Source organism: Coregonus lavaretus (assembly GCF_964263955.1).
Source record: "Coregonus lavaretus genome assembly, chromosome: 1".
NCBI lineage: Eukaryota > Metazoa > Chordata > Actinopteri > Salmoniformes > Salmonidae > Coregonus > Coregonus lavaretus.
In genome coordinates, this window is record NC_139988.1 from 91,649,293 (window position 1) to 91,674,350 (window position 25,058).

A 25,058-nucleotide genomic window follows, 5' to 3' on the forward strand; every position below is an offset into this window, starting at 1 on the left:
TTCAATCCATGAAATATTGGAAGTTAAGAAAAGTGTACAATAGGGGTTAAACAGTAGTCCTATAAATAACTTGCCATTTAGCAGACGCTTTTATCCAAAGCGACTTAGTCATAATTTTTTTTTGTGTGTGTATGGGTGGTCCCGGGGATCGAACCCACTACCCTGGCGTTACAAGCGCCGTGCTCTACCAGCTGAGCTACAGAGGACCACTAATCATGGAACTGTGATGACAACCGTCCAGTCGTCGGGAAACCGTGCTCCAGGCTCCAGGCTCCAGGCTCCAGGCTCCAAGCTCCAGGCTGCAGGCTCCAGGCTCCAGGCTCCAGGTTTAAACTGCTACGTGTGGTCTGTGTTCCATAATAATTAAAATTATTGCACAACTTGTAATATGATCCACTATTGACAGCGATCCTCAGGAACAACCTTACGAACGTGACAGAGGAAAGAAAGGTAAACTAACTAACACTTCACTGAGGAAAAGGTGTTAAAAATTAAAATTACAATTTGTCTGTCATAGTTGACGTGTACCTATGATGAAAATTACAGGCCTCTCTCATCTTTTTAAGTGGGAGAACTTGCACAATTGGTGGCTGACTAAATACTTTTTTTCCCCACTGTATGTTGATATGCTTCAGTTTGCTGTTTCACATTTGTCTCCATAAGGTAAAATAGATCTAAAGCAATTGTCATTTATATTTACAATCCCCTTATCCAAAATGGCTTACTCATTTACCCAGCTCTTATCAGTAGCTCAGCCTCTTATCAATTTGTAAAATTGCAGTGCAATGGAGAATGGTGTTATTCCTATCGGGGAAAAAGGAAGTAGATGTTGTTCCGCTTGGAACCGACAGGTTGTTTGACTTCATTCATCGTTTCGTCACGTGTAAAGGCATCAAGGTGGTGGAATTATGAGGGAATTAAGTCCAGGTCAGAATATGGTGTATCTGTAGACACGCCTCCACCACACCTTCATTAATATGGTGTATCTGTAGACACGCCTCCACCACACCTTCATTAATATGGTGTATCTGTAGACACGCCTCCACCACACCTTCATTAATATGGTGTATCTGTAGACACGCCTCCACCACACCTTCATTAATATGGTGTATCTGAAGACACGCCTCCACCACACCTTCATTAATATGGTGTATCTGTAGACACGCCTCCACCACACCTTCATTAATATGGTGTATCTGTAGACACGCCTCCACCACACCTTCATTAATATGGTGTATCTGTAGACACGCCTCCACCACACCTTCATTTATTAGATCTCCGCCCAGAATGAATAGCGGATGAATAGTCTGATATTCTCATGCTGAAGTTCAAGATCAGAATACGCTTAGAGAGAAAAGTGCATAAAATGGGAATTACTTTCCATTTACTCACGATTATCTAGGGTCAGAAACACCCCTTACTGCCCCCCTCTTGGCAGTGGATCATCTTTTTTGCAGTGTTAAAGTGAATTTCCTGCAATTCTACACATTTTGCCATGGGGTGTAGAGAAAATGTTGCAGTTTTAAAGCAAATTTAATGCAGTTCTACTCATTTTGCCATGGGCTGGTGAAACTTTTTTGCAGGTTTAAAGCTAATTTCCTGCAATTCTACACATTTTTTCCATGCCTTATGCCATGTTCAAATGATATCTGAGTGAGAGGGACTAACAAAATCAATGGGGACCCCCCCCGGAGGTCAGGGCCCCTGACTATGCCCTGTGTGCCGGGTCAGTAATTTGGTGATGATTACTACAAGGTTTGGACAGCTGACGAGATTACCTTATTTAGCAATCTAAAAACAAAATGTAGCTGACATGGGCTAACTGAGTGACTGTCATAATAATATGCCATTTAGCAGACGCTTTTATCCAAAGCGACTTACAGTCATGTGTGCATATATTTTTACGTATGGTTGGTCCCAGGGATCGAACCCACTACCCTGGCGTTACAAGCGCCGTGCTCTACCAGCTGAGCTACAGAGGACATAACAAGAGAGAAACTGCTGATTCACAGCCACATTTCGAAAATTGCACCTTGTGTATTCTACTTTTCTAACTCTTAACAGTAGGGGAGAGTGGGGTAGGTTGAGACATTTTTTTTACATTCAGCAATCACTCCGTCAAGGGAAATATAGTATTCTTTCTAACAAAGATTCTACCTATATTTCAGGATGTGTTTCCCTGGAAATAATCAGAATTCATGTAAACGTTACAGTCTATTGGTATGTTGTTGAGCCGCAGGACAGGGTAAGATAAGACGCCTCTACATTTCTGTACTGAATGAAAACCGTTAAAAAAGCCATGTCTATCCTTATTTCCCATTTTTCATTTTAAGCATATTTTAAAAGTGCAGTATGCAGAAATCACTCAGCCATTTCCTGGTTGCTTATGTTAAAATTGTTCGGCTAATTTCAGTTTATGTTACAAAACAAGCAATGTAGAGTATAGACAGTCATTGTACCATCTAAACCGCTGTAAAACACTGACTAGTTATTACACTGTTTTGACCAATGAGATATAACCGTTTATTAATGGTTTAAAATGCATTTACAAATGATTAAATAATCATTAATAACGTAATTATAATCCCTTTATAAAACCCTTTCCAAATGGAACCTTGTTGTAATCTAAAGTGTTACCAATATCTTTACAATAACCCAAAATGTTGTCTTTTCAGCTGTTTGAAGGTGGTGTAAAAACCAAAAGTAAAAGACGTAAAAATGAAACTTAAGAACGGGAAGCATAGAAATTGTGCACATAGAACGGATCTACAGCTTCATAGACTTGCTTTCAATGTGAATGACAGATCTGTAACTCACAATTCTATGCATTACGCCTGTGAAGAAAACGCTTGAATTTGCTAAACTTGCCATTGGCTCAAACCTCAACTTACCCCAAGGCAATATCACAACTTACCCCAAGGCAATATCACAACTTACCCCATGGCAATATCACAACTTACCCCAAGGCAATATCACAACTTACCCCAAGGTAAACAGTTTGACTATATTAGCCCACACAGCTACAAGGATGCACTTTCATGCTAGGTTTACGACCTCATATTGAAGCTTATAGAGATGAGCTGATGTATAAAACTACTTTGGTTTAGATACAAGCATCATGAAACCCAATAAATGTAACCCAATAAATTAATTTGACTTGGTGAAAATCCGTTTTGGGGACCTAATTTGCATACCACTTTTTTCATGTGGTTTCTTCCTTCACAGACTCCATGAAATTATATAATCTCTTGCTAAATATTTGGTCAAATTAATCATTTTGTGTATGGTTTCCTAGAAACGGGTGGCTCAATTTACCCCAGTCTCCCCTAAGTTGTGACCCAGACTGAGTTGTATTTTTTGTTCGGATGCCCCCCTAACGGCGTAGCGTCTAGTCTGTGTGTAGGCAGAGGTGGCACTGGCTCCAGGTTTGAGTGACGCTGTGGACCCAATTAAATCAATTGCACTCGGAAAGTTCACGCTAAATCAAAAGGTGTTATCCACGTTCACATACTGTAACAGGTGTCAGTGTTAGCATTAACTGCTGCCTCCCTGAATTAGCCTCTGACTGGGCTTGAACCATTGTCCTCTACCTCGACAACACACGTGACTTTCGGCTTAACAACGTATGAACCGATTGAGCTATAGAAAAGGATCCAATTTCATAGCACCATCGGTGACTTTTCAAGTTATCTTATTACATTTAAAACTGAGTGAACATTCTGAGTGAACCTGCCGCTGTATCTGTGATTGAATTGGGACTCTTGATGGTTTTGTCGGATATACAGTGAGGGAAAAAAAGTATTTGATCCCCTGCTGATTTTGTACGTTTGCCCACTGACAAAGACATGATCAGTCTATCATTTTAATGGTAGGTTTATTTGAACAGTGAGAGACAGAATAACGACAAAGAAATCCAGAAAAGAGACACCTGGGAGCCAGACATCTTCCTGATTGAGAGGGGGTCAAATACTTATTTCCCTCATTAAAATGCAAATCAATTTATAACATTTTTGACATGCGTTTTTCTGGATTTTTTTGTTGTTATTCTGTCTCTCACTGTTCAAATAAACCTACCATTAAAATTATAGACTGATCATTTCTTTGTCAGTGTGCAAACGTACAAAATCAGCAGGGGATCAAATACTTTTTTTCCCTCACTGTATACCGTCACTCTAGGGAAAACAGCACCAACTACAGTGCCTTCAGAAGGTATTCATACCCCCTTGACTTATTCCAAAATGTGTTGTTTACAGCCTGAATTTTAAATGTTGATTAAATAGATGTTTTCTCACCCATCTACAAACAATACCCCATAATGACAAAGTGAAAACATGTATTTAAAAATTAAATACAGAAATATCTCATTTACAAAAGTATTCGCACCCCTGAGTCAATACATGTTAGGAATCACCTTTGGCGGAGATTACAGCTGTGCATCTTTCTGGGTAAGTCTCTAAGAGCTTTCCACACCTGGATTGTACAACATTTGCCCATTATTCTTTTCAAAATTCTTTAAGCTTTGTCAAATTGGTTGTTGATCATTGCTAGACAGTCATTTTTAGGTCTTGCCATAGATTTTCAAGTAGATTTAAGTAAAGACTGTAACTCGGCCACTCAGGAACATTCACTGTCTTCTTGGTAAGCAACTCCAGTGTAGATTTGGCCTTGTGTTTTAGGTTATTGTCCTGCTGAAAGGTGAATTCATCTCCCAGTGTCTGGTGGAAAGCAGACTGAACCAGGTTTTCCTCAAGGATTTTGCCTGTGCTTAGCTCTGTTCCGTTTGTTTTTACCCAGAAAATCTCCCCAGTCCTTAACGATTACAAGTATTCCCACAACATGATGCAGCCGCCACTATGCTTGAGAATATGAAGAGTGGTACTCAGTAATGTGTTCAGGACAGAAAGTGAATTGCTTTGTCACTTTTTTTGCAGTATTACTTTAGTGCCTTGTTGCAAACAGGATGCGTGTTTTGGAATATTTGTATTCTGTACAGGCTTCCTTCTTTTCACTCTGTCAATTAGGTTAGTTTTAAATTCAGGCTGTAACACAACAAAATATGGAAAAAGTCAAGGGGTGTGAATACTTTCTGAAGGCACTGAAACAGACCACCCTGCAGACACACTGTGTGGAATAATAGTATCTCTCTCTCTCTCTCTCTCTCTCTCTCTCTCTCTGTCTCTGTCTCTCTCTCTCTCTCTCTCTGTCTCTCTCTCTCTCTCTCTCTCTCTCTCTCTCTCTCTCTCTCTCTCTCTCTCTCTCTCTCTCTCTCTCTCTCTCTCTCTCTCTCTCTCTCTCTCTCTCTCTCTCTCTTTCCTCTCTCGCTCTTTCTTTCTCTCTCTCTCTCTCTCTCTCTCTCTCTCTCTCTCTCTCTCTCTCTCTCTGTCTCTCTCTCTCTCTCTCTCTCTCTCGCTCTCTCTCTCTCTCTCGCTCTCGCTCTCTCGCTCTCGCTCTCCTCTCTCCTCTCTCTCTCTCTCTCTCTCGCTCTCGTCGCTCGCTCTCGCTCGCTCGCTCTCGCTCGCTCTCTCTCTCTCTCTCTCTCTCTCTCTCACTGTGCCTGTTATTTAAACAGACCTGGACTGTTTCTTCAACACTCGGCCCCAGTGATGTACTGGGCTGTCCGCACCACCCTCTCTAGTGCCATGTGATCGAGGGCGTGATGGAGAGAGTCAGGATGCTCTCAGTGGTACAACTGTATAACTTTTTGAGCATTTGAGGGCCTGTCATGCCAAATAATGTACCCCTCTGCATCACAATTGGAACTTTTTGAGCATTTGAGGGCCTGTCATGCCAAATAATGTACCCCTCTGCGTCACAATTGGATTCGGTGTGATGACCTAATGATTTCTAATTCTGGAGATCATTGCATCCTAAAACACGATATTTTCATCATCACTATGCAAACAAGGCTGATTTCCGCGACAATTTCGCTGTTTAAACGAGTTTTGTTTAGCGAATAAAATGAAAACATGACTTCGAACTGCTTTTGGGTACCTTGTTAACATTACAACATTAAATCCATGTCTTAAAACGTTGCTACGTTTCGGAAATGGCGAAGAAAACGTGTAATCAGCTTGACACGTTAAAGTTACTTACCTTAGAGATCACAAAGTCAGCTTATTTCCACTCCATTCATATGCAAATACGTTTGATACATACTCTGGCTTGTCTGGCTGTCACGTTTTTATTTTAACCTGCCCTTCCCTTGTCTACACTGAAATAATATAATTTCAGTAGTCCTCTATTATGATGAATTGTTTTTATACCTCGCATAGCTCATTAGGTCACCCCTGTGGTTTAATATATATGTATCTATTATAGGTCCTAGTATACAACAATAATGTGGAACTAATAAATACCATCAAAGGATTCCTTCCAACTTACAATAATGAACACCTTGTGAAACAGCTGTGAAAACCAACCTGGCAATATTTAAGATTTGAATACATAAACTTTGATATTTTTTGGTACAGTTGTGTCATTAATATATTTACAGATTTTTTGTTGTACACTCACATGGCAATCATAGACTGAAATACTGAATTCTGGTGTGTGGAATACAGAGAGGTGGTGGTTGCTGTGTGGGTGGGAGGTTCTGCCTGCCACTTGTTCTCAACAGGCAGCCAGTCTCAGAAGGGGGACTTATAATAATATATAATAATAATAATATGCCATTTAGCAGACGCTTTAATCCATGCTCTACCAATTGAGCTACAGAGGACTTGAAGAGGGAGAAATCCAGGCACCGCTGCTCTCTTTGTTCTGAGTGTTTGCAGCGCTAGTGTTTTTAGTTCATCTGTGTATCTCACATATTATGTGGCCCAGTATGATAGAGCAAGAACACTTTCTTAGCAGATAATGACAACATGACAACAACAGTAGCTGTAGATGATGTAATGAAACGTTGGAGGGTGGTTGGTAATGGAGGACATATCGTATATGAAGATTATGACGTTGTTAATGTTTTAAGTGGAACCGGAGAGCACGTTGATTTTAGTATCAAGAGGGAATGTTTTAGTGTAACGCCACATACAACAGACAGGAAGTGTGTTGTAGACAGGGGATTGGACAGTAGAGGGAGCCACCCACATCTTGGGGAGATTATATATACTGGGGGAAAAACGAAGAAGAGTCAGAAGCATTCAGATTAATTTGGGACGGGGCTTCTCCAGACACCGCGGGTCTGTAACTTATGCTGTAACCGTGTGTGATATTAATAAAAGCCTCTAATCACGGTGCAGCCTAAGCGGACTCCTTGATTGACAGCAATAATTGCCAGCATTCACCCGATACGACAGACATCAGGTGGTTTCCACGTCTGGCTGTTGGGCAGAACCCCTAGGTCCTGGAGAACAGGAGCAGAGTTAAAGGGAACAGGTCTGGGTGTTGGGCAGAACCCCTAGGTCCTGGAGAACAGGAGCAGAGTTAAAGGGAACAGGTCTGGGTGTTGGGCAGAACCCCTAGGTCCTGGAGAACAGGAGCAGAGTTAAAGGGAGCAGGTCCGGGTGTTGGGCAGAACCCCTAGGTCCTGGAGAACAGGAGCAGAGCTAAAGGGAGCAGGTCTGGGTGTTGGGCAGAACCCCTAGGTCCTGGAGAACAGGAGCAGAGTTAAAGGGAACAGGTCCGGGTGTTGGGCAGAACCCCTAGGTCCTGGAGAACAGGAGCAGAGCTAAAGGGAACAGGGGAGGAGACCGAGACGTAAACAAGCAAACACAGGTTACACTTTACTGTGAGGAAATGTGATGGATTAGGGCAGTGTTATAAATGGGAGATGTGTAGTTTTCTACACTTTTGGAAGGTATAGCCTACCTCAAGCTGGTCCCCCTCCGACTCAGAGCACAGAGAATCAGATCCGAACTCACTGGTTCTGGTAGATGGGATACCCTCTGGGGGGCTCGGACAGTCGATGGTCCTAAAGTCATTTGGAGAGGTCAATTGAAGAGGTACATTTTTTATAAGATCAGCATAACTACCATTTCTTGCTTTCTCAAATGTCAACCAAAGCGTAACATACTTTGTCTATTGGGCTTCACCGAAGTGTAGGGCGTCAGGGCTTTCAGTGGTCGACCGTCCAACTGCTCCAACTGGAGAAGATTGTTGGCTTCCACCGAGGAAACCCTAGGAAGACGAAGAGAAAAAATATCAGTGTTAGGGAAACAAAAACTAGCTTCAGGTTATTTTGTGTGCAAATAGTAACCTTTCGGCACATCAACAGATTTTTCACCTAGTTGGCTCGGGGATTAGAACCAGCGACCTTTCGGTTACTGGCACAACGCTCTTAACCACTAAGCCACCTACCTTGTCCATGTTCAGTCTCACCTTGAGTCTAGCGAAGACACCTCGTTAAGGGCCTTTGGATTTACCGTAATTGCTTACACCTATCCATTTGCTTGATCAAGTTTGTGTGTATTGGGTATATGTTGTGAAATTGTTAGATATTACTTGTTAGATATTACTGCACTGTCGGAGCTAGAAGCACAAGCATTTCGCTACACCAAGCAATAACATCTGCTAAACACGTGCATGTGACCAATAATTTGATTTGATTTGATTTAACTTATAGCTAGATACCTCAATGTGACAGACATATAACTATATCAGTGGAGGCTGTTGAGGGGAGGACGGCTCATAATAATGTCTGGAATGGAGTCAATTGAACGGTATCAAACACATGGAAACCAGGTGATTGATGCCATTCCATTTACTCCATTCCAGACATTATTATGAGCCGTCCTCCCCTCAGCAGCCTCCACTGAACCATTTGTATAGCTAGCAACATGTAGATGACCAACTAGCTAGATGGAAAATGGTTGTTTAAGATTGACGTAAAAAGATTTTCACTGGAGCTGATATGCTCGATCCATTTCTGCTCCAGCTCTCTGATTGCTGAATCATGAACCTATATTTTTAACCTGACGATTATATCTGGTACTATCTCCAATGTTTGGAAGGCGGCCTTCGTGGTGGTGACCCTCGTGACCGAAATAATTATCAGCCTCTTTCTAAACTTTCTAGCCTAGCTAAAATATTAGAATCATTGATTCATTCTCAGCTAAGATCTTTCATATCTTTGAAATATATTCTAAGTGTACATTAGTCTGGTTTTAGACCAGGTCATAGCACTATCTCTGCTGCTTCCCTAGTTATAAATGATGTGGTTCACTGTATGGATAAAAGGCAACGTGGTGCTGCCCTCTTCATCGACCTGTCAAAGGCTTTCCATACTGTTCATCACTCACTGCTAATTCAGAGGCTTTCCTCAATCGGCCTAAACCAGTCTGCAGGTAACTGGTTTAAAAATGACTTGACAGATATAACTCAATATATCTACTTATGGTGTTAAATCAGGTTTCCTGGATATTACGAAAGGCGTCCCACAGTGGTGGATTCTGGGTCCTGTATTTTTTGCTGTTTACATTCCCAATATCAACTCTGTAAAAAAAAATGTAACTGCACTTGTATGCCGATGATACTGTCGTGTTTTCTATTGCCCCCACGGTTGACCAGGCTCTATCTGAACTACAGTCTACCCTCATTGTATTACAGAAAAAACGTTATTGACCTGAAATTAGTATTGAATGCTGGTAAAACCACAAGTATATGTTGTTCTCTAGAGCGCATTAAAATAAGTCTGATGATTTAAGCATATGTACTTTGGATGGTGTCCATATTGATCGTGTCCCTGCTTACAAATATCGGGGCATCTGGAGAGACGAAAATCAGTCTTTTAAAAAGCATGTTGATGAGTTAGTTAAGAAACTGAGAATTAAAATGGGCTTCTTCTATGGAAACAGGTCCTGCCTCTCGATAAATAGTAGAAAGCTGATTATTCAGTCGACGTTCCAATCGGTGCTAGACTTTGGCGACATCATCTATATGAACGCAGCTGCCACTTCATTAAAGACGTTAGATGCAGTTTTATCATAGAGCACTGCGCTTTATTACGGATGACAGGTTTGGTACTCATCACTGTGTTCTCTGCCAGGAAGTTGGTCGGCCATCTTTGATGTCACGTAGGTTGATACATTGTTATGTTTTCATTTATAAAGCCCTTTTACAAAAGGTCCCACTGTACCTAACATCATTACTAAACTTTAGACGTACGAGTTACCAAACCCGGTCTCAGGGATGGCTAACTCTGGAAATTCCTTTGGTCTCTACTGAGTTAGGTAAATCATAAAATATTCAATTTTATTTGGAACGGCAAGCCAGACAAAATTAAACGGGCCAATTTATATAATGAATATGAATTCCGTGGACAGAAATGATTAAATATTAAAGCATTAGACCTCTCACTAAAAGCTTCAGTCATACAAAAGTCAATCACCCTCTGTCTGGGGCTCCATGCAAGATCTCACCTCGTGGGGCATCAATGATCATGAGGAAGGTGAGGGATCAGCCCAGAACTACACGGCAGGACCTGGTCAATGACCTGAAGAGAGCTGGGACCACAGTCTCAAAGAAAACCATTAGTAACACACTACGCCGTCATGGATTAAAATCCTGCAGCGCACGCAAGGTCCCCCTGCTCAAGCCAGCGCATGTCCGTCTGGACCTCTGAGTAAGGTCCCCCTGCTCAAGCCAGCGCATGTCCGTCTGGTCCTCTGAGCAAGGTCCCCCTGCTCAAGCCAGCGCATGTCCAGGCCCGTCTGGTCCTCTGTAGCTCAGCTGGTAGAGCACGGCGCTTGTAACGCTAAGGTAGTGGGTTCGATCCCCGGGACCACCCATTCACAAATTTTTTTTTTTTATGCACGCATGACTGTAAGTCGCTTTGGATAAAAGCGTCTGCTAAATGGCATATTATATTATTATATATTATAAGTTTGGCAATGACCATCTGGATGATCCAGAGGAGGAATGGGAGAAGGTCATGTGGTCTGATGAGACAAAAATAGAGCTTTTTGGTCTAAACTCCACTCGCCGTGTTTGGAGGAAGAAGAAGGATGAGTACAACCCCAAGAACACCATCCCAACCGTGAAGCATGGTGGTGGAAACATCATTCTTTGGGGATGCTTTTCTGCAAAGGGGACAGGACGACTGCACCGTATTGAGGGGAGGATGGATGGGGCCATGTATCGCGAGATCTTGGCCAACAACCTTCTTCCCTCAGTAAGAGCATTGAAGATGGGTCGTGGCTGGGTCTTCCAGCATGACAATGACCCAAAACACACAGCCAGGGCAACTAAGGAGTAGCTCCGTAAGAAGCATCTTAAGGTCCTGGAGTGGCCTAGCCAGTCTCCAGACCTGAACCCAATAGAAAATCTTTGGAGGGAGCTGAAAGTCTGTATTGCCCAGAGACAGCCCCGAAACCTGAAGGATCTGGAGAAGGTCTGTATGGAGGAATGGGCCAAAATCCCTGCTGCAGTGTGTGCAAACCTGGTCAAGACCTACAGAAAACGTATGATCTCTGTAATTGCAAACAAAGGTTTCTGTACCAAATATTAAGTTCTGCTTTTCTGATGTATCAAATACTTATGTCATGCAATAAAATGCAAATTAATTACTTACAAATCATACAATGTGATTTTCTGGATTTTTGTTTTAGATTCCGTCTCTCACAGTTGAAGTGTACCTATGATAAAAATGACAGACCTCTACATGCTTTGTAAGTAGGAAAACCTGCAAAATCGGCAGTGTATCAAATACTTGTTCTTCCCACTGTATATATATATATATATATTTGCGAGAAAACAACAAAACAAATGGGGGATTGGAAGTGATGCAGACAATTACATTGATGGAAGTTACAATCTATCTGCAATATTAAAGCTGATCTACCCCCTAAGAGAAAAAAACAAAAAAACAAAAAACAAACAAGAGTTAGGTAAATCAACTGTTTACAAAACATACAGATCAGCAAATTAAAAAGCTAAGATTTAAAGTGGGCTTCTTTTTTAGAAATAGATCTTGCCTTTCCCTAAATAGCAGGAAGCAGATTGTACAGTCGACTTTCCTGCCAGTTCTTGACTATGGTGATACCATTTACCAGATTACAGCAGCCACCAGTCTTAAACCATTGGATGCCGTCTACCGTAGCGCCCTTCACTTTATCACAGGTGACAGTTGTAATACTCATCACTGCATCCTGTATCAAAAGGTTGGCTGGTCCTCATTATAGTCCCGTAGATCAATTCATTACTCCCCCTTTTGTTTCCAAAGCCCTACAACACAAGCTTACAACTTACCTAGCTTTGTTGCTAATGTATAAAAGAATGAGAAACCAAACCCGTTCACAGGGTTGCTTAACTCTTCAGATACCTCGGGTCTCCACGGAATTAGATAAATCCGCTTTTACTTTTCACGCTCCACATTTTTGTGTGCAATTGTTTTTTTTTTGTAGATTGATTTAGTAAATCGTTTCGGATGCTGTGATGTTGGGGATGTTCTAATGATCTGGTTATTAGATCTGGTTATTAGATCTGGTTATTAGATCTGGTTATTAGATCTTGTTATTAGATCTGGTTATTAGATCTTGTTATTAGATCTGGTTATTAGATCTTGTTATTAGATCTGGTTATTAGATCTTGTTATTAGATCTGGTTATTAGATCTTGTTATTAGATCTGGTTATTAGATCTTGTTATTAGATCTGGTTATTAGATCTTGTTATTAGATCTGGTTATTAGATCTGGTTTTAATATCTTGTTATTAGATCTTGTTATTAGATCTGGTTATTAGATCTGGTTATTAGATGTGGTTATTAGATCTTGGTATTAGATCTTGTTATTAGATCTGGTTATTAGATCTGGTTTTAATATCTTGTTATTAGATCTTGTTATTAGATCTGGTTATTAGATCTGGTTATTAGATGTGGTTATTAGATCTTGGTATTAGATCTTGTTATTAGATCTGGTTATTAGATCTGGTTATTAGATCTGGTTATTAGATCTGGTAATTAGATCTTGTTATATTTGTATCTTTTGCTTTGTGGTATCAGGGCAAAATTGAAAATGAGACACTGGTCTCAATTGGGCTCCCTTCTCTGTCTCCCCATAACCTCAACCTGTCTCCCCATCCCCTCTCTGTCTCCCCCATCAACTCTCTGTCTCCCCCATCCCCTCTCTGTCTCCCCCATCTCCTCTCTGTCTCCCCCATCCCCTCTCTGTCTCCCCCATAACCTCACCCTGTCTCCCCCGTCCCCTCTCTGTCTCCGCCATCTCCTCTCTGTCTCCCCCATAACCTAACCCTGTCTCCCCCATAACCTCACCCTGTCTCCCCCATAACCTCACCCTGTCTCCCCCATCCCCTCTCTGACTCCCTCATCCCCTCTCTGTCTCCCCCATCCCCTCTCTGTCTCCCCCATAACCTAACCCTGTCTCCCCCATAACCTCACCCTGTCTCCCCCATCCCCTCTCTGTCTCCACCATCCCCTCTCTGTCTCCCCCATCCCCTCTCTGTCTCCCCCATCCCCTTTCTGTCTCCCCCATCCCCTCTCTGTCTCCCCCATCCCCTCTCTGTCTCCCCCATCCCCTCTCTGTCTCCCCCATCTCTCCTCTGTCTCCCCCATAACCTCACCCTGTCTCCCCCATCCCCTCTCTGACTGCCCCATCCCCTCTCTGTCTCCCCCATCCCCTCTCTGTCTCCCCCATAACCTCACCCTGCCTCCCCCATCCCCTCTCTGACTGCCCCATCCCCTCTCTGTCTCCCCCATCCCCTCTCTGTCTCCCCCATCTCCTCCCTGTCTCCCCATCCCCTCTCTGTTTCCCCCATAACCTCACCCTGTCTCCCCCATCCCCTCTCTGTTTCCCCCATCTCCTCTCTGTCTCCCCCATCCCCTCTCTATCTCCCCCATCTCTTCTCTGTCTCCCCCATCTCTTCTCTGTCTCCCCCATAACCTCACCCTGTCTCCCCCATCCCCTCTCTGTCTCCCCCATCCCCTCTCTGTCTCCCCCATCCCCTCTCTGTCTCCCCCATCTCTTCTCTGTCTCCCCCATCCCCTCTCTGTCTCCCCCATCTCTTCTCTGTCTCCCCCATAACCTCACCCTGTCTCACCCATCCCATCTCTGTCTCCCCCATCCCCTCTCTGTCTCCCCCATCCCCTCTCTGTCTCCCCCATCCCCTCTCTATCTCCCCCCTCCCCTCTCTGTCTCCCCCATCCCCTCTCTGTCTCCCCCATCCCCTCTCTGTCTCCCCCATAACCGTATCCTGTCTCCGCTAATGCAGAATCACAAGAAGCACCTTCAGACTGAATTGACACTAAATTATGCTTTTCAGATGCATATCACCATAAGAAACAGTTGGTTGTTTGAAAGTTGATCCATCACTTAAATGGACAAAACCGGATTTTCTTGCAGCCAGCATTCCAAGACAAATGTTATATGCCACATAGGTTTCATATTTAATATGGAACAAAAATCATACCTTAGGGTGAAACCTGACAGAAATATTTGTTGGAATTGGCTTCTGTTACTGTGTTTGACATGAAATGCTTAGTGTAATCATCTGATAGTGATTTAGACCACGAGAGACATAGGTAATGATAATAATAATATTCCATTTAGCAGACGCTTTTATCCAAAGCGACTTACAGTCATGTGCGCATACATTTTTACGTATGGGTGGTCCCGGGGATCGAACCCACTACCCTGGCGTTACAAGCGCCATGCTCTACCAATTGAGCTACAGAGGACCACATAGGTCGCACTTTATATTAAGGTCACTTAATAAAACATTTATTAAACGTTTGTAAATAGTTTACATTCCATTTATTAATCATTGTTCCTACATTTGTAAATGTCACTAAGCAATCTCTAAATTGTAATTCACGCATTTATAAACGCTATTTTAAATTATTTATTCATGATTTATAAGATAATTAATAAGGAGTTTGATCATAGTATGTTTACAATTTGTAAATGATTAATAATGTACTACTAATGTACTATAAATCAGCTATAAAGGAGACGTCAACTAATCAGATTATTTATAAGGTATTTGTTAATGGTTGATTAATGCTTTGACATTTATGTACATATTTATAATGGATTTATATATGCCATGAAGGAGATATTTAATAATTGTTAAACATTGTTTTTGTCTTGGCTGTGTGCTTAGGGTCGTTGTCGTGTTGGAAGGTAAACCTCCGCCCCAGTCTGAGGTCCTGAGCGCTCTGGAGCAGTATTTTATCAAGGATATCTCTGTACTTTGCGCTGTTCATCTTTCCCTTGATCCTGACTAGTCTCCCAGTCCCTGCCGCTGAAAAACAGCACCATGCTTCACCGTAGGGATGGTGCCAGGTTTCCTCCAGACGGGACGATTGGCATTCAGGCCAAAGAGTTCAATCTTGGTTTCATCAGACCAGAGAATCTTGTTTCTCATGGTCTGAGAGTCCTTTAGGTGCATTTGGAAAACTCCAAGCGGGCTGTCATGTGCCTTTTACTGAGGAATGGCTTCCATCTGGCCACTCTACCATTAAAAGCCTGATTGGTGGAGTGCTGCACAGATGGTTGTCCTTCTGGAAGGTTCTCCCATCTCCACAGAGGAACTCTCGAACTCTGTCAGAGTGACCATCGGGTTCTTGGTCACCACCCTGAGCAAGGCCCTTCTCCCCCGATTGCTCAGTTTGGCAGGGCGGCCAGCTCTAGGAAGAGTCTTGGTGGTTCCAAACTTCTTTCATTTTAAGAATGATGGAGGCCACTGTGTTCCTGGGGTTCTTCAATGCTGCAGAAATGTTTTGGTACCCTTCCCCAGATCTGTGCCTCGACACAATCCTGTCTCGGAGCTCTACGGACAATTCCTTCGACCTCATGGCTTGGTTTTTTCTCTGTGTGCCTTTCCAAATCATGTCCAATCAATTGAATTTACCACAAGTGGACTCCAATCAAATTGTACAAACATCTCAAGGATGATCAATGGAAACAGGATGCAACTGAGCTCAATTCCAAGTCTCATAGCAAAGGGTCTGAATACACAACTCTACGGTTGCTACCCAAGCCGGCTGGTCATTCATTGTCTCGGTTCAGTTGCCAGAGACAGTCGTTAAGTATTTTGGTTCCGTTGCTATGATGACTGGCAACGTTCTTATCCCTTGCTTTCCAACTTTGGCACAGAGGGGATGGGGAAAACAGAGATGGAATGGGGGAGACAGAGATGGGATGGGGGTGACAGAGATGGGATGGGGGAGACAGAGAGGGGATGGGGGAGACAGAGATGGGATGGAGGAGACACAATCATGTCAAACAGTGCAGCCAGAATAACAGTAAAGTAGCTGCATTTGTGTTTGTTTAAGCAGTTTCTAGTGATTTTTGTTGAGGATACATCCATGACAATGTGAGATTTTGCCTGGCATAGAACATTTGCTCTCTCGCCAGGCCACTGTTCAGAAGAGACAACTACACAGCTAACACAATGACTTCAAACTGAAGCTGGAATTACAGCAAACTAACGGCAAATCCTGTTTTTCTATTGACATTTCTTTGTATATATTCATCAAAATAATGCCGGCTGATTAGTAAAAATTCCCTGTCTTAGGTCAGTTAGGATCACTTGTCATCTCCCGTCTGGATTACTGCAACTCACTGTTGGCTGGCCTCCCTGCCTGTGCCATTAAACCCCTACAACTCATCCAGAATGCCGCAGCCCGTCTGGTGTTCAACCTTCCCAAGTTCTCTCACGTCACCCCCCTCCTCCGCACACTCCACTGGCTTCCAGTTGAAGCTCGCATCCGTTACAAGACCATGGTGCTTGCCTATGGAGCAGTGAGGGGAACGGCACCTCTGTACCTTCGGGCTCTGATCAGTCCCTACACCCAAACGAGGGCATTGCGTTCATCCACCTCTGGCCTGCTGGCTCCCCTTCCTCTGCGGAAGCATAGTTCCCGCTCAGCCCAGTCAAAACTGTTCGCTGCTCTGGCACCCCAATGGTGGAACAAGCTCCCTCACGACGCCAGGACAGCGGAGTCACTCACCACCTTCCGGAGACATTTGAAACCCCACCTCTTTAAGGAATACCTGGGATAGGATCAAGTAATCCTTCTACCCCCCCCCCCCCCCCCCCCCCCCCAAAAAGAAAATTGTAAATCAAATCAAATCAAATCAAATTGTATTGGTCACATGCGCCGAATACAACAGGTGCAGACATTACAGTGAAATGCTTACTTACAGCCCTTAACCAACAGTGCATTTATTTTAAACAAAAAAGTAAGAATAAAACAACAACAAAAAAAGTGTTGAGAAAAAAAGAGCAGAAGTAAAATAAAGTGACAGTAGGGAGGCTATATATACAGTAAAATAAAGTGACAGTAGGGAGGCTATATATACAGGGGGGTACCGTTGCAGAGTCAATGTGCGGGGGCACCGGCTAGTTGAGGTAGTTGAGGTAATATGTACATGTGGGTAGAGTTAAAGTGACTATGCATAAATACTTACTTAACAGAGTAGCAGCAGCGTAAAAAGGATGGGGTGGGGGGGCAGTGCAAATAGTCCGGGTAGCCATGATTAGCTGTTCAGGAGTCTTATGGCTTGGGGGTAGAAGCTGTTGAGAAGTCTTTTGGACCTAGACTTGGCACTCCGGTACCGCTTGCCGTGCGGTAGCAGAGAGAACAGTCTATGACTAGGGTGGCTGGAGTCTTTGACAATTTTGAGGGCCTTCCTCTGACACCGCCTGGTATAGAGGTCCTGGATGGCAGGGAGCTTTGCCCCAGTGATGTACTGGGCCGTACGCACTACCCTCTGTAGTGCCTTGCGGTCAGAGGCCAAGCAGTTGCCATACCAGGCGGTGATGCAACCAGTCAGGATGCTCTCGATGGTGCAGCTGTAGAATTTTTTGAGGATCTGAGGACCCATGCCAAATCTTTTTAGTCTCCTGAGGGGGAATAGGCTTTGTCGTGCCCTCTTCATGACTGTCTTGGTGTGTTTGGACCATGATAGTTCGTTGGTGATGTGGACACCAAGGAACTTGAAGCTCTCAACCTGTTCCACTACAGCCCCGTCGATGAGAATGGGGGCGTGCTCAGTCCTCTTTTTTTTCCTGTAGTCCACAATCATCTCCTTTGTCTTGGTCACGTTGAGGGAGAGGTTGTTGTCCTGGCACCACACGGCCAGATCTCTGACCTCCTCCCTATAGGCTGTCTCATCGTTGTCGGTGATCAGGCCTACCACTGTTGTGTCGTCGGCAAACTTAATGATGGTGTTGGAGTCGTGCCTGGCCATGCAGTCATGGGTGAACAGAGAGTACAGGAGGGGACTGAGCACGCACCCCTGAGGGGCCCCCGTGTTGAGGATCAGTGTGGCAGATGTGTTGTTACCTACCCTTACCACCTGGGGGCGGCCCGTCAGGAAGTCCAGGATCCAGTTGCAGAGGGAGGTGTTTAGTCCCAGGATCCTTAGCTTAGTGATGAGCTTAGAGGGCACTATGGTGTTGAATGCTGAGCTGTAGTCAATGAATAGCATTCTCACGTAGGTGTTCCTCTTGTCCAGGTGGGAAAGGGCAGTGTGGAGTGCGATAGAGATTGCATCATCTGTGGATCTGTTGGGGCGGTATGCAAATTTGAGTGGGTCTAGGGTTTCTGGGATTATGCTGTTGATGTGAGCCATGACCAGTCTTTCAAAGCACTTCATGGCTACAGACGTCAGTGCTACGGGTCGGTAGTCATTTAGGCAGGTTATCTTAGAGTTCTTGGGCACGGGGACTATGGTGGTCTGCTTGAAACATGTTGGTATTACAGACTCAGTCAGGGACATGTTGAAAATGTCAGTGAAGACACTTGCCAGTTGGTCAGCACATGCTCGGAGTACACGTCCTGGTAATCCGTCTGGCCCTGCGGCCTTGTGAATGTTGACCTGCTTAAAAGTCTTACTCACATCGGCTACGGAGAGCGTGATCACATAGTCGTCCGGAACAGCTGGTGCTCTCATGCATGCTTCAGTGTTGCTTGCCTCGAAGCGAGCATAGAAGTGGTTTAGCTCGTCTGGTAGGCTTGTGTCACTGGGCAGCTCGCGGCTGTGCTTCCCTTTGTAGTCTGTAATAGTTTTCAAGCCCTGCCACATCCGACGAGCGTCAGAGCCAGTGTAGTATGATTCAATCTTAGACCTGTATTGACTCTTTGCCTGTTTGATGGTTCGTCGGAGGTCATAGCGGGATTTCTTATAAGCGTCCGGGTTAGAGTCCCGTTCCTTGAAAGCGGCAGCTCTACCCTTTAGCTCAGTGCGGATGTTTCCTGTAATCCATGGCTTCTGGTTGGGGTATGTACGTACGGTCACTGTGGGGACGACATCATCGATGCACTTATTGATGAAGCCAGTGACTGATGTGGTGTACTCCTCGATGCTGTCTGAAGAATCCCGGAACATGTTCCAGTCTGTGCTAGCAAAACAGTCCTGTAGCTTAGCATCTGCGTCATCTGACCACTTTTTTATTAACCGAATCACTGGTGCTTCCTGCTTCAGTTTTTGCTTATAAGCAGGAATCAGGAGGATAGAGTTATGGTCAGATTTGCCAAATGGAGGGCGAGGGAGAGCTTTGTATGCGTCTCTTTGTGTGGAGTAAAGGTGGTCTAGAGTTTTTTTCCCTCTGGTTGCACATTTAACATGCTGGTAGAAATTAGGTAGAACGGATTTAAGTTTCCCTGCATTAAAGTCCCCGGCTACTAGGAGCGCTGCATCTGGATGAGCGTTTTCCTGTTGATTAATGGCCTTGTACAACTCATTCAGTGCAATCTTAATGCCAGCATTGGTTTGTGGTGGTAAATAGACAGCTATGAAAAATATAGATGAAAACTCTCTTGGTAAATAGTGTGGTCTACAGCTTATCATAAGATACTCTACCTCAGGCGAGCAAAACCTCGAGACTTCCTTAGTATTTGATTTTGTGCACCAGCTGTTGTTTACAAATATACACAGATCGCCGCCCCTTGTCTTACCGGAGTCTGCCGTTCTGTCCTGTCGATGTAGCGTATAGCCTGCTAGCTGAATGTTATCATTGTTGTCGTTCAGCCACGACTCCGTGAAACATAAGATATTACAGTTTTTAATGTCCCGTTGGTAGGATAACCGTAATCTTAAATCGTCAATTTTATTCTCAAAAGATTGAACGTTGGCTAATAGGATTGATGGGAGAGGCAGTTTACTCGCTCGCCGTCGGATCCTTACAAGGCACCCGGATCTGCGTCCACAATATCTCCGTCTCTTCCTCACGCGAATGACGGGGATCTGGGCCTTGTAGGGTGTCTGTAGGATATCCTTCGCGAACGCCTCGTTGAAGAAAAATTCTTCGTCCAATGCGAGGTGAGTAATCACTGTCCTGATATCCAGAAGCTCTCTTTGGTTATAAGAGACGATGGCAGAAACATTATGTACAAAATAAATTACAAATAACGCGGAAAAACACACATAATAGTACAATTGGTTAGAGGGCTGTAAAACGGCAGCCATCTTCTCCGGCGCTGTCTGTCATCAGTGGTTATCCCACTGGCTATAGGGTGAATGCACCAATTTGTGAGTCGCTCTGGATAAGAGCGTCTGCTAAATGACGTAAATGTGCCCTTGAGCAAGGCACTTAACCCTAATTGCTCCTGTAAGTCGCTCTGGATAAGAGCGTCTGCTAAATGACTAAAATGTAATGTAAATGTAATCACCACTTTATTTTAAGAATGTGAAATGTCAGAATAATAGTAGAGAGAATGATTTATTTCAGCTTTTATTTCTTTCATCACATTCCCAGTGGGTCAGAAGTTTATATACACTCAATTAGTATTTGGTAGCATTGCCTTTAAATTGTTTAACTTGGGTCAAACGTTTCGGGTAGCCTTCCACAAGCTTCCCACAATAAGTTGGGTGAATTTTGGCCCATTCCTCCTGACAGAGCTGGTGTAACTGAGTCAGGTTTGTAGGCCTCCTTGCTCGCACACGTTTTTCAGTTATGCCCACACATTTTCTATAGGATTGAGGTCAGGGCTTTGTGATGGCCACTCCAATACCTTGACTTTGTTGTCCTTAAGCCATTTTGCTACAACTTTGGAAGTATGCTTGGAAGACCCATTTGCGACCAAGCTTTAACTTCCTGACTGATGTCTTGAGATGTTGCTTCAATATATCCACATAATCTTCCTTCCTCATGATGCCATCTATTTGTGAAGTGCACCAGTCCCTCCTGCAGCAAAGCACCCCCACAGCATAATGCTGCCACACCCGAGCTTCAAGGTTGGGATGGTGTTCTTTGGCTTGCAAGCCTTCACCTTTTTCCTCCAAACATAACGATGGTCATTATGGCCAAACAGTTATATTTTTGTTTCATCAGAACAGAGGACATTTCTCCAAAAAGTACGATCTTTGTCCCCATGTGCAGTTGCAAAGCGTAGTCTGGATTTTTTATGGTGGTTTTGGAGCAGTGGCTTCTTCCTTGCTGAGCGGCCTTTCAGGTTCTGTCGATAGAGGACTCGTTTTACTGTGGATATAGATACTTTTGTACCTGTTTCCTCCAGCATCTTCACTTGGTCCTTTGCTGTTGTTCTGGGATTGATTTGCACTTTTCGCACCAAAGTACATTCATCTCTAAGAGACAGAACGCGTCTCCTTCCTGAGCGGTATGACGGCTGCGTGGTCCCATGGTGTTTATACTTGCGTACTATTGTTTGTTCAGATGAACGCGGTACCTTCAGTTGACTCAAATGATGTCAATTAGCCTATCAGAAGCTTCTAAAGCCATGACATCATTTTCTGGAATTTTCCAAGCTGTTTAAAGGCACAGTCAACTTAGTGTATGTAAACTTCTGACCCACTGGAATTGTGATACAGTGAATTATAAGTGAAATAATCTGTCTGTAAACAATTGTTGGAAAAATTACTTGTGTCATGCACAAAGTAGATGTCCCAACCGACTTGCCAAAACTATAGTTTGTTAACTAGAAATCTGTGGAGTGGTTGAAAAATGTGTTTTAATGACTCCAACTTAAGTGTATGTAAACTTCCGACTTCAACTGTAAATGTCATTTATGTAGCAGTTTATGTGCTCCACAGCCCTAGGACCAGCTGTATGACTCCACAGCCCTAGGACCAGCTGTATGACTCCACAGCCCTAGGACCAGCTGTATGTGCTCCACAGCCCTAGGACCAGCTGTATGTGCTCCACAGCCCTAGGACCAGCTGTATGTGCTCCACAGCCCTAGGACCAGCTGTATGTGCTCCACAGCCCTAGGACCAGCTGTATGGGCTCCACAGCCCTAGGACCAGCTGTATGGGCTCCACAGCCCTAGGACCAGCTGTATGGGCTCCACAGCCCTAGGACCAGCTGTATGTGCTCCACAGCCCTAGGACCAGCTGTATGGGCTCCACAGCCCTAGGACCAGCTGTATGGGCTCCACAGCCCTAGGACCAGCTGTATGTGCTCCACAGCCCTAGGACCAGCTGTATGACTCCACAGCCCTAGGACCAGCTGTATGTGCTCCACAGCCCTAGGACCAGCTGTATGGGCTCCACAGCCCTAGGACCAGCTGTATGACTCCACAGCCCTAGGACCAGCTGTATGGGCTCCACAGCCCTAGGACCAGCTGTATGTGCTCCACAGCCCTAGGACCAGCTGTATGGGCTCCACAGCCCTAGGACCAGCTGTATGTGCTCCACAGCCCTAGGACCAGCTGTATGTGCTCCACAGCCCTAGGACCAGCTTTATGTGCTCCACAGCCCTAGGACCAGCTGTATGTGCTCCACAGCCCTAGGACCAGCTTTATGTGCTCCACAGCCCTAGGACCAGCTGTATGTGCTCCACAGCCCTAGGACCAGCTGTATGACTCCACAGCCCTAGGACCAGCTGTATGTGCTCCACAGCCCTAGGACCAGCTTTATGACTCCACAGCCCTAGGACCAGCTGTATGTGCTCCACAGCCCTAGGACCAGCTTTATGACTCCACAGCCCTAGGACCAGCTGTATGACTCCACAGCCCTAGGACCAGCTGTATGTGCTCCACAGCCCTAGGACCAGCTGTATGACTCCACAGCCCTAGGACCAGCTGTATGTGCTCCACAGCCCTAGGACCAGCTGTATGGGCTCCACAGCCCTAGGACCAGCTGTATGACTCCACAGCCCTAGGACCAGCTGTATGGGCTCCACAGCCCTAGGACCAGCTTTATGACTCCACAGCCCTAGGACCAGCTGTATGGGCTCCACAGCCCTAGGACCAGCTTTATGACTCCACAGCCCTAGGACCAGCTGTATGGGCTCCACAGCCCTAGGACCAGCTTTATGACTCCACAGCCCTAGGACCAGCTTTATGACTCCACAGCCCTAGGACCAGCTTTATGACTCCACAGCCCTAGGACCAGCTGTATGTGATCTGGTTTCCATAGGACCAGCTGTATGTGATCTGGTTTCCATAGGACCAGCTGTATGTGATCTGGTTTCCATAGGACCAGCTGTATGTGATCTGGTTTCCATAGGACCAGCTGTATGTGCTCCACAGCCCTAGGACCAGCTATATGTGATCTGGTTTCCATAGGACCAGCTTTATGTGATCTGGTTTCCATAGGACCAGCTGTATGTGATCTGGTTTCCATAGGACCAGCTGTATGTGCTCCACAGCCCTAGGACCAGCTTTATGTGCTCCACAGCCCTAGGACCAGCTTTATGTGATCTGGTTTCCATAGGGATAGCTTTATGTGATCTGGTTTCCATAGGACCAGCTGTATGTGCTCCACAGCCCTAGGACCAGCTGTATGTGCTCCACAGCCCTAGGACCAGCTGTATGACTCCACAGCCCTAGGACCAGCTGTATGACTCCACAGCCCTAGGACCAGCTTTATGTGCTCCACAGCCCTAGGACCAGCTTTATGACTCCACAGCCCTAGGACCAGCTTTATGTGCTCCACAGCCCTAGGACCAGCTTTATGACTCCACAGCCCTAGGACCAGCTGTATGACTCCACAGCCCTAGGACCAGCTGTATGTGATCTGGTTTCCATAGGGATAGCTTTATGTGATCTGGTTTCCATAGGACCAGCTGTATGTGCTCCACAGCCCTAGGACCAGCTGTATGTGCTCCACAGCCCTAGGACCAGCTGTATGTGCTCCACAGCCCTAGGACCAGCTGTATGTGCTCCACAGCCCTAGGACCAGCTGTATGTGATCTGGTTTCCATAGGACCAGCTTTATGTGATCTGGTTTCCATAGGACCAGCTGTATGTGATCTGGTTTCCATAGGACCAGCTGTATGTGCTCCACAGCCCTAGGACCAGCTGTATGTGCTCCACAGCCCTAGGACCAGCTTTATGACTCCACAGCCCTAGGACCAGCTGTATGGGCTCCACAGCCCTAGGACCAGCTGTATGTGATCTGGTTTCCATAGGACCAGCTGTATGTGATCTGGTTTCCATAGGACCAGCTGTATGTGATCTGGTTTCCATAGGACCAGCTGTATGTGCTCCACAGCCCTAGGACCAGCTATATGTGATCTGGTTTCCATAGGACCAGCTTTATGTGATCTGGTTTCCATAGGACCAGCTGTATGTGATCTGGTTTCCATAGGACCAGCTTTATGTGATCTGGTTTCCATAGGACCAGCTGTATGTGATCTGGTTTCCATAGGACCAGCTGTATGTGATCTGGTTTCCATAGGACAAGCTTAATGTGATCTGGTTTCCATAGGACCAGCTATATGTGATCTGGTTTCCATAGACATAGCTTTATGTGATCTGGTTTCCATAGGACCAGCTGTATGTGATCTGGTTTCCATAGGACCAGCTGTATGTGATCTGGTTTCCATAGGACCAGCTGTATGTGCTCCACAGCCCTAGGACCAGCTGTATGACTCCACAGCCCTAGGACCAGCTGTATGTGCTCCACAGCCCTAGGACCAGCTGTATGACTCCACAGCCCTAGGACCAGCTGTATGACTCCACAGCCCTAGGACCAGCTGTATGTGCTCCACAGCCCTAGGACCAGCTTTATGACTCCACAGCCCTAGGACCAGCTGTATGTGCTCCACAGCCCTAGGACCAGCTGTATGGGCTCCACAGCCCTAGGACCAGCTGTATGACTCCACAGCCCTAGGACCAGCTTTATGTGCTCCACAGCCCTAGGACCAGCTGTATGTGCTCCACAGCCCTAGGACCAGCTGTATGTGCTCCACAGCCC

The 25,058-nt window shown here is 45.0% G+C and overlaps 1 protein-coding gene across 1 annotated transcript in view; it reads left to right on the forward strand.

The window, feature by feature from the left end:
• Nucleotides 1-226: 226 nt before the first annotated feature.
• Nucleotides 227-25,058, forward strand: part of LOC311134432 (visual pigment-like receptor peropsin) — a gene marked incomplete at both ends in the record, with an annotated part of 73,672 nt that continues 48,840 nt past the window's right edge. Inside the window, one exon of the mRNA XM_084168112.1 lies at nucleotides 227-340. Coding sequence (XP_084024238.1) covers nucleotides 227-340 — 114 coding nt within the window. The remainder of the gene's footprint in view (nucleotides 341-25,058) is intronic.